This window comes from Cardiocondyla obscurior, linkage group LG15 (genome assembly GCF_019399895.1).
Source record: "Cardiocondyla obscurior isolate alpha-2009 linkage group LG15, Cobs3.1, whole genome shotgun sequence".
Taxonomy (NCBI): Eukaryota; Metazoa; Arthropoda; class Insecta; order Hymenoptera; family Formicidae; genus Cardiocondyla; species Cardiocondyla obscurior.
Window position 1 is genome coordinate 5,549,118 of NC_091878.1, and position 10,668 is coordinate 5,559,785.

At 40.4% G+C, this 10,668-nt stretch overlaps 1 protein-coding gene across 1 annotated transcript; it reads right to left on the minus strand.

The window, feature by feature from the left end:
- Positions 1-5,016: 5,016 nt before the first annotated feature.
- LOC139108567 (uncharacterized) lies at positions 5,017-7,796 on the minus strand. The gene is made up of 2 exons (XM_070666967.1): positions 7,776-7,796; positions 5,017-7,691 (listed from the first exon to the last, which is right to left on the minus strand). Exons 1-2 carry the CDS (start codon positions 7,794-7,796, stop codon positions 5,520-5,522), a joined length of 2,193 nt encoding a protein of 730 aa, XP_070523068.1. The 3' UTR covers positions 5,017-5,519.
- Between the last annotated feature and the right edge of the window lie 2,872 nt (positions 7,797-10,668).

Genomic DNA, 10,668 nt, shown 5'->3' on the forward strand with positions numbered 1-10,668 from the left:
TAAATTTGCAAAGGAGATTTTCCTTTGCCGGAAGGTCCCTTCTTTGAACAACAAACCATACACGAACGACACCAATCTTTTACATCTTGTTTGCAAGAAACCTAATAAAAACGCTTCCGAATTCTATCTAAAGTCTTATTGATTCCAAAGTGCCCAACCGAAGGAGAATCATGAGCATCAGCCGAAACCCCCTTAATTCGTTTACGAGGAACCACTAACTGAAACAGCACCTTCCTTAAATTTGGAGCTATCCATTTCTTATAAAGAACTCCGTTCTCTAAAACGAGGGAATCCCAATATGAATTAAGAACTCTTCCCGTTGTATCTGAAGAAGAAAATCCCGAACGGGAAAGACGTTGCCCAGACTCCTTCGCCTGTATTAAAACATTAAGACTCGGATCTTCCCGCTGATCCTTTTTCCAAAAATCTAACTCTTCTACTTGGAAGACTATTCGAGCCACAGTCTCACCTCCCTCGGAAAGACTTTTTTGCTCAACCTTAAAACAATACCGACAGTTTTCCGCTTCACAAAGCCGTCTCGATAAACCATCGGCATTCCCGTGAGAAGTCCCCTTCCTGTAAGCAATTTCGAACTGAAATTGTTGTAACCTTTCTACTCAGCGAGCTAACTGACCCTCGAGTTCCTTAAAAGACAAGAGCCACCTTAAAGAAATATGATCCGTGCGAATTAAAAATATCCCTCCTAAAAAAAAATGACGAAAAGATTTGACTGCATCAACGATGGCTAAAAGCTCGCGTCGAGTAACACAATAATTCCTTTCAGACTTTGATAAAACCCGACTGAAATACGCTATAACTTTCTCCTCATCCCCTTGCTTCTGTGAAAGAACAGCCCCGATTCCTATTCCAGAAGCGTCAGTATCTAAAATAAACTGACCTTCTTCCTTCGGGAACGCTATCACTGGAGGAGAAGTTAAGGCCCGCTTCAAAAATTCAAAAGCCTTTTGACAATCATCCGTCCAAAAAAATTTCACCAAATTTCCCGTCAAATAATGAAGTGGCTTTGCTATTGAAGAAAAACCTTTCACGAACCTCCGATAATACGAGCAGAAACCTAAGAAGCTTCTCAATTGCTTCTTCGTATGAGGAACTGGCCAATCTATCACTGCTGCTACTTTCTCCTGATCAGTAGCTACCCCTTCTGAAGAAACCACATGACCTAAGTACTTAACTTTCCTACTGAAAAGAACACACTTTCCTGGATTAATTTTTAAATTAAATTTTCTTAAACGAAGAAACACTTCATTAAGATTCTCCATAAGTCCTTCGAAACTCCTTCCAAAAACTATTACATCATCTAAATAAACAAAACAACTCTTAGAAAGAAGCCCTTCCAAAACCCTTTCCATAAACCGTTCAAAAGTTGCCGGAGCATTTGTGAGACCAAAAAGCATGACAGTGAATTGCCAAAGTTCTTTTCCTATGGAAAAAACCGTTTTCTCCTTGTCTTTTGGATTCATCCTGATTTGCCAATACCCACTCTTAAGATCAAGAGTAGCAAACCAGGAATTCCCAGCCAAACGATCTAAAATATCATCTATCCTCGGAAGAGGAAAAGAATCTTTTACTGTGACCGCATTAACTTTCCTATAATCAACGCAGAATCTAATTGTCCCATCTTTCTTTTTGACTAAAACTGCCGGAGAAACCCAAGGACTCTGCGACTCCTCAATTACCCCACGGTTTTTCATATCTTCGATAATTCCATCAACCTCATCCCTCATTCGAAAAGGAATCCGACGAGGAACCTGTCTAATCGGAAGAGCGTCCGCCACATCAATCTTATGTTTCACTAATTCGCAATTCCTTGCAACTATTTCCTCCGAAAATGTTCCCTGGAATTCCCTAAAGAATAACGAAGCTACATTCTTCTGCTCATCATTTAATTCCTTCAAGCTTTCTTCAAAAAGCTTCTGAGGAAAAGAAGAATTCACCCCGGAAGTCTGTTTGACTCTGGCCACCCTCAAAGAATTCCGACAAGAACCAAAAGCTTCATCAAAAATTTTGGAAAAACCAACCTTCTTCAGAAAATCCGCCCCGAGAAGGCAATCATCCGAAATCTCCGCCACAAACATGCTCATTTCAAGAGCAAACTTCCCTACCTCCATAGAAACTTTAGCTTCTCCTCTAATAGAAACATCTTCCCCTGTAGGATATCGAAATCTTAGCCCCTCTCTAAGAAATTGTAAACTTGAATTCCCCTTTCCGAAAAACCTAGAACTCAAAATAGTAATATCAGAGCCCGTGTCAACCCTGAAATTACATTTCCTACCATTAATCTTTCCTGCGAAACAAAAGTCGCGTGAAGAATAGCCGATTCTTCTGGAAAATAACTCCCTCGGGGCCCCCTTTCCTTTAGCCGACCCCCCGAAGAGGTCGACTATTCCGAGTTTCCCTTACGGGTAGGGCACTGATTCTGGAAGTGTCCTGGCTTCCCACAAAGCCAACACTCTCCTCGAGCCCCCCCTTCGTCTCCCGAGAAAACTTATTCCCTTTATACTTCCTAGGATTTACCGAATTTTCCCCCTTTCCTTCGTTTTCCTTAACGTCCCCCTGGACTTTTCCGAACGAAAAGAATTAAAATTCCTAAAAGAACTCGCGCGCCCCTGAAAACCTGACGCTTTCCTATCGAAAGATTCCCCGAAAATCGTCCTGATCACTTTCGATCTCTCGATCGCCTTTTTAAGTAAAGAGATCCCTTCTAATTGCAGCGTTCTCTTAACCCTACCATCTAACAACGCAGAAATAAACTGTGCACAAGCGATCTTGTCCCGTACTTCATAGGGACATTCAGGATAAGCTAACTGAGATAACCGCTCTAACTCCGTCCCAAAAGAAGCAAAATCCTCCCCTTCCTTCTGTCTCCGATTTGTAAAAAGTGAATAATAATTCTGAGAAGACCGCGGTTCTCCGAAACACAACTCGAGCTTTGCTCTAAGCTCCGCGTAGCCCATGCCCTCGGAATCCTGAAAAGTACAGAGAACCGAACGCGCTCTGCCCCGAAGGCAAGAAACAAGGGCAACAGTTCTCGCCTCCTGTCCCCACTGCTTCGCCCGAGCGATCAAATCAAATTGAGAGAAAAACTCCCGCAATGGAACGGAACCGTCGTACGTATCTAATTTTAAATTCAACCCAGACACGGAACGCGCGTCACCCTTAACCGGAGGGACATCCGGAACGAAACTCGCGCCCCCCTCCGCCGGAAGAACACCGGAGACGCGCGAAAAATTATTGGAGGGACTTAGCTGCAGGATTCGGCTCTGCATCCTTGTGATCGCATCATCACGCAGACGAGTCTCGGCCCGCAGACTCTCCTCCCTCTGCTCCTGCTCGACCCGCAGCTGACGCATCTCCTGACGGAGCGACTCGAACGCCGCCGCCTCAGACGAAGCAGGATCCTCCTGACGGGATCGCCTCCTCTTCGCCGTATGCGTAGCCATCCCGGACGAGCCCCCAAAATGTTACGCCGGGAACGGGTCGGCGAACGTCTCCGCGTTCGCGTCTCTTTCACTCACTCACTCACACTCGCGGCGCCTGAGCTCCGCGAAAGAAAGAAAGACGTCTTTATAGAAATGAACGAAAACGATTTAATAAAAGAGCAAACAAACGATACAACGTCTGCACCGATACGAGACACGGGCAGAACTGTCATTTAACCATAATCAAACATCTTCGTTCCCCTGGCAACGGGGAACCGAAACCTCGGAGCGAGCCGGCAGCTTCATGCTGCTCCGTATACCGGGCGTAACAATATAATTAAAGTAAGAAGAAATATTTAACTTTTACTTACCTAAAATAAGTTCCCACATCTTTAAAGACTCAAATTTTTTTTCCTCTTAGCTCCAGAGAAGCTGTACTTGTTAGCCACATCGTTGCAAATAACACTTTTTAATAATTTTTTGACCGAACCGTCATAATTGCTTTTATTAATAAATCTTCCAAGATACATAGCCTGTAACAAAAAAATTATATAAAAAATACAAACGTTATTTCTTGAAGTTATTCTAGAATAAATACAGAATAAAACATTTACCGCTGCTGATAAATTTGCATCATTTTTCAAGAATGTCTCTAAAGCGTGTAGCTCTTGATCGGATTGAACTGGAAGTGAAGGAAATCCTGTTGGTCTTTTAATTACTTTCTCGCCCGGAATTAAGAATTTACTTAGTTTTTCTTGATTTATCAAGCAAAAATCCAATTTGCTGTTGACTTCACTGAGTTGTTTTTTGAGGTCATTACACATTCTGATGAGCTGTACAAACTTGGCATCTGTAAACCGAAACAAACAGAAATTAAATTCATATTTATATATAGAACAAAACAAATTCCTTCTTAATATATTTTCTTACCTATTTTATTATTCTCAGATAAATAACTGCAGCTTTCAAGTTTGTCAGATTCAAGCAGACAATCATCATCGTTGAAATGAGATTCTTTGTTGAAAGATTCAGCAAAAGAAGTGGTCGGGCTTGCAAGCAAAACAGTATTAAGTTTTGTTTTTGGTAAGACTGACTGACGTTCCACATTAAATTGCTTCTCTGAATAACTTGAGCCTTTTACACCGGTATCAAGTTGTTTTTCATCAATCTTTTCGTCCAATGTTACGGGGAACATATTTTTGTATTTGTCTTTCTGCATTTTTTTTTTTCTATCGGAAATGCATTTTGTGATTTTATTTTCTTCTTTTTTTTTCGACCATGCGTTGATGATTATTTTCTTAAGTGATTTCTGTCGCTGAAGATTTGTCTGCTCATGCGGAGATACGTTTAATTGTCTTAAAATAGAAGGCGGAGGCGGGACTGCCTTTTTTACTCAGAAAGCTTTCGCTGAGCATGTTTTTGCTTTTTTTTATTAAAGAACCTTGCGATTCAGTATCTGATAATGATTCTCTTTCAGACTCAGAATCTAAATGTCTAATTTTTCGTTTTATTCTATATCCTCGTCCTAATTCACGGTTGTTTGTTTCGTAGTTTGAATCTTCTACATGTCCTTTACACGAAGTAGCAGCCTTGTCATACGAATCTGTAATATTAAAATAAAATAAACTGTAATGCAAATTGACACTTTCCTGTTATCTTCTTTAAGAAACTACTTACCATAAAATCTTTTTATTAAAACTGTTTCTTCTTTCCAATTAGAATCAGGTGGTTTTTCTTTTCTCACCAAGCTTCCCGCATCTACCGATTTAGGAGGCCATTTAATTTGCACTTTCATATTTTTATCTAAATCACTAGTAAACCATCGAGTTAAACCGACAGCATAAAAGACATCGTCATCGCAAGTCAATCTCTTTCCTTCATGTGTAAAAAATTTGAAAACCACAAACTGCAAAATAACAATATACATATGTTAAAGTTACAGCCAGAAAGAAATAAATGTTTCAATGAATAAAGTAATTGTATAATAACACAAAAACAAACTTTAATTTTGCAATTAAATAAAAGCATAGACAACATTAATGCTCACCATACACAACATGCATAAAAAAATAAACCTTATTACTTAAGAAGAGGCAAAGTATGTAACAATGGAAAGCATATAAAATTTTCTCCGTCAGGAATAAGCCAACATTTGGCAACAACTTCAGTTAGATAAAAAACACGTCTTTCGTTGCTGAGATCTGAAACTTGTACAATGCCTAGTTCTGACGAAGATAGAGGATACTCATAGGCATTTCCATTTTTAATAAAAGAGTACCCAATAAAGAAAACTGTACCGTCTTTTACAATTATGTTGTGCAGAATTACAATATCATTATAAATAGTTTTAAAACATGAATCTTTCATGTTGCACTTAAAACCTGTATCATTTACAATGATACTTTTATAATGTAAACCGTCTATTATTTCATCACGTACAAATGTACTGTGACGTAATTGCACTTCATTTTCATGATCTTCAAAGATAATTTTGACATGTTTTTTCTCTAAGTCACGGTATGCAGCTTGTTTCAATGGTTTATAACTAGATTGTAAAGATTTTTTTATTGAGAATAACTTATTTTCGAAAGGATAAGCACTGAAATCATCAAGTGCGCCATGTTCTTCGCATTCTTTTGACAAGTGGCACATACTGTAGACGTTGTATACCACAAATTTACTTCCAAATACTTTTGCAGAATATTTAATAAAAGTTCTTAATAACTCATTTGCATATTGACAATGAGTTTTCACAAACACGGGACTTCTCAATATGTAAATGCCCGTATGGAGTAATAAAAAAAGTTTATAAATATTTTTATGGAACGAATTACGGAAAATGACAACACCATCATACAACAAAAGTCGTCTATATTCCGTGCCTTTCATAAAAGAAAAATCTTCAAAACTTCTAGGTAATCTATTAAAATCAGATGGACACGAATCTTTCAACGTTACCAATTTATTAGACATATCTGCAATAGAATTACGATGTAACTTCCATGGTCCGTTCCACTTCCAAAGTGCTAATAAAAATCTCTTAAAAACTCCTAAATCAATAAGATGTAGCGCGTCTAAACGAAACTGAGATATTAAAAGAGCAACATTAAGCAATGGAGAATAGCCCTGATGGTGATATAGTTGTTTTTGATTACGAAATGACTCATCAGTTCTTAAAGTTTTATCAAGTTCAACATATGTCATTCGATTATCAATCCACTCTCCAACAACCTCACACTTCTCACAACCACAGTATCCTCCATGCTCTATGCAACACTTTACTTTTGCACGAGCTGGTGCATCTAAAATATAATGTCTAATAAAAAATTTATATACAATATTGTTGTGTAAATAACCATTTTGGAATAAATTATTAATTTCTTGCACGAAAGGCTCGAGAAAATCATTAACGTTAGGATCAACTCTTCCTTTAAAAATTGCTATTATAAAAGGTTCATTTTTCGTTCTTATAAGTCTACCTAATATAGGCCAAAATCTGACTGAAGAACTTTTGTGGAGAGGAAGACCATTTATATTAACATCAATGACAATTTCTTGATAACGTGTCAAATATTCTTGCAAATTCATAGAATTTAAATTATATGTAATTCCTTTGTACCAAAGGTCTCCACCATTAACTGGCATCAAATTAATACTAGGAGTTTCTAAAAGAGTTTTATAACTTAAAGGTAAATTTGGAAATATAGGATGAAGTTTTGCAAGAAGATCATCTAGTTTTCTTTTTGACAGTATTCCTGGCTCACAAGCCCACTCTTTTAAAACTATTTTAACATATTCACCTTTTTCATTATTAGTAAAATTAAATTCTTGCTCATCATCTGAAGATGAACTTTCAAAATAACTAACAGAATCTTTCTGAACTTGCAATGAAACGGTACTTGAAACGCTACTTAGAACACTACCTAAAACGCTATTACTGTCATTAATATTTGCAGTATCACTAATCAAATCAGTATTATCTATTTCATTGCCTGATAAACTCAGTCTAAGTTCAATGTCTGGAACATTATTTTGTTCAACCTGACTTTCTTGAAAACTGATATCGTAAGTTTCACAATCAGATGATTGATAACAAGGTGTACTACTTTCTTCTGTATCAATAGTATTGTTATTATCATTAAAGAATTGGTATTTCACAATATTATTAATTCTATCTAATCTAAGGCGTTTTGTAACAAGCTTGTGTATCTTTCGATTTAATGATCTTTTAAAAGCTTGTTCCGCAAAATACTACAAAAAATATTTAAAAAGATTTTGACATAATACAAAACATATTAAATAGATAATAAAAACAATTTACAAAAAATTACTTACTGGTCTATCGTCCTCTGACATTATGCACTGATTTTATATAAACACATTTATACATGCAAGTTGTAAGATGTGCAGTGTGCAAAGAGAGTTCCCCAACAGTAAATAAGAAATAGATAATGCTAGAAGTAGAACATAACATTTGTCACCACATAGATTTAATTTTAATTTGCGAGATTTTTCAGTACAAAGCACACATAACACGCGTCCAAAACACCACGGTCACGCCCGTGGAAGATGACTACGCGGTGCGAGTGAAATTGCGGGACGACTCTACGTACGCCTATGCGCTCCGCCGTTTCGCGCTGACCGAACGGACCGAGATCCGGAGAATTGTCGACGACCTTCTTGATCGGAAAATTATAAAAAAGAGCACTTTGCCTTACTGCGCGCGGGTAGTGCCAGTGAAACGAAAAAACGGAGCGATGCGGCTGTGCCGATTTACGGCCTTTAAACGCGCGCGTGGAAAAACAAAATTTTCCTTTTCCCGTGATAGAGGAATGCGTATCGAGACTAGCGGGTCGGAGCGTTTTTACTCTGCTGGATCTTAAGGACGGATTCCACCAGATCCGGGTCCACGAGGACCACACTAAGTATTTCGCGTTCGCGACGCCCGACGGGCAATACGAGTATTGCTATCTCCCTTTCGGTTATTGCGAAGCGCCGGCCGAATTTCAGAAACGGCTCGCGCAAATCCTCGAACCATGGATACGACGCGATTTGATAGTATTATATATGGACGATATATTAATTCCTACGAAAACCGAGGCGGAAAACCTGCGAGTGCTAGAGGAGGTTTTAATCGAATTAAAGAAATATAATTTTCGTTTAAACTTTGAAAAATGTTTATTTTTGAGGAAGACTATCGAATTCTTAGGATACATTATTTCGGAAGGTGAAATTACGCTGAGTTCCCGACATATAAAAGCGGTGCGAGATTTCCGGCAACCGACGAGTGTACAGGAAATCCAACAATTCTTGAGATTAGCCAACTATTTCCGTAGGTTCATTCCCGATTTCACGTTAAAAGCGAAACCACTGACTAATCTGTTGCGGAAAGAAGCGGTATTTGATTTTTGTCATGAATGTATCGAGGCGTTTAATGTATTGAAATCCGAACTCGTTTCGCCGCCGGTGCTCCGTATATACGACCCAGCGGCCGAAACCCAGCTGCATACGGACGCGTGTAGCACGGGGCTAGGAGCCACGCTCATGCAGAGACACGCGGGCGGCGCGTGGGGCCCGGTGGCCTACTACTCGCAGGCGACTAATCAAGCGGAGAAAAATTACCATAGTTTCGAGCTTGAAATGCTTGCAATTGTGCGCGCCGTGGAACGATTCCATCTATATTTGTACGGGCGGCCGTTTACTATCGTCACGGACTGCAATGCTTTAGTGTACGCGATGAATAAAGCAAATTTAAATACGAGAATTGCGCGATGGACCCTGGCGTTGCAGGGCTACTTGTTTAATGTGACGCATCGACCTGGTAAGAGGATGGCTCACGTCGATGCATTGAGCCGAAACGTGGGATACGTTTATCAAATGCCCCTCGAGCGAGAGTTAGAAATGCGACAGCTCGCGGACACAAAGATTTCCGAAATAAGTAAGCAATTAGAGTTTGAGGAGAGCGATCGGTTCAAATTAGTGGACGGACTCGTTTATCGAAAGAATGGAATTAGCAATCCGCAGTTTGTCGTGCCGGAGACAATGATTGCGAGTTTGCTCCGGGCGCATCACGATGACGCGGCTCATTGTGGCGCCGATAAAGTATACGAGGGAATCCGCGCGAATTATTGGTTTCCCATATGCAAAAGAAAGTATTCGATTACGTGGCCAATTGTTTTGTCTGTTTAATGTCGAATCAGTCGAGTCATAGTAAGGAACGGGAAACGCATTTACACGCCGACGCGAAGACGCAGCTCGAGGTTATTCATGTGGACCATTTCGGTCCACTAGCCGAGTCCGCGAATGGTTGTCGACATATACTGGTAATCATTGACGCGTACACGCCTTTCACATGGCTTTTTCCGACGAAGTCTACGGGCGCGAAAGAAGTAATTAACAAGCTGAGAGAAATATGCGATACGTTTGGGAACCCGGAGTGCGTCGTATCCGACCGGGGAACGGCGTTCACTTCCCGCGAATTCGAACATTTCACGGAAACGCGAAATATAAAATGCCGACGAGTGGCTGTGGCGGCTCCATGGGCCAACGGGATGGTCGAGCGGGTGAACAGATTCTTAAAAAGCTCGTTAACGAAATCATCGAAAGACCCGACGGATTGCGAAGCGCAGCTTGGCACGGTACAATACGTCGTTAACAATACCCGGCACTCGACGATAAAGGCAACACCGGCTATGATGATGCTCGGTTTCGACCAGCGAAATCACGCCGACGCGGCATTCACGAGGTTTACGCGTGCATTAGCGGGGATCGACCGGGATATTGAAAGCGAGCGAGAGCGATCACGAGACGTGGCCGAGCACGCGACCGAGCAAATGCGCGATTACAATAAAGCGGTTACCGAGGCCAGATTTCGCAAGCCAACGATTTATAAGGAAGGCGATCTAATCTTGATGCGAGATTCGCGAGTGAGGACGGGCGAGAACGCGAAATTAAAACCCGGCTACAAGGGGCCCTACCGAGTTGCCAAATTTCTTGGCAACAGCAGATACGTGATAAAAGACATACCCGGATTTAATCAGGGGCCGCGGCCACTAGACACGGTCGTGTCGGCCGACCGGCTAAAGCCGTGGGTACGAATCGCCGAACCGTTGCGCGATGCGAGACCAAAATAAGAAAAAAAAAAAAAAATGTAAATGTTTGTACCAACGACACAGTAGTCGTTGCCGAATAGTGATGATTAATGTAACTAATTGTTAAGGCGAGAAAT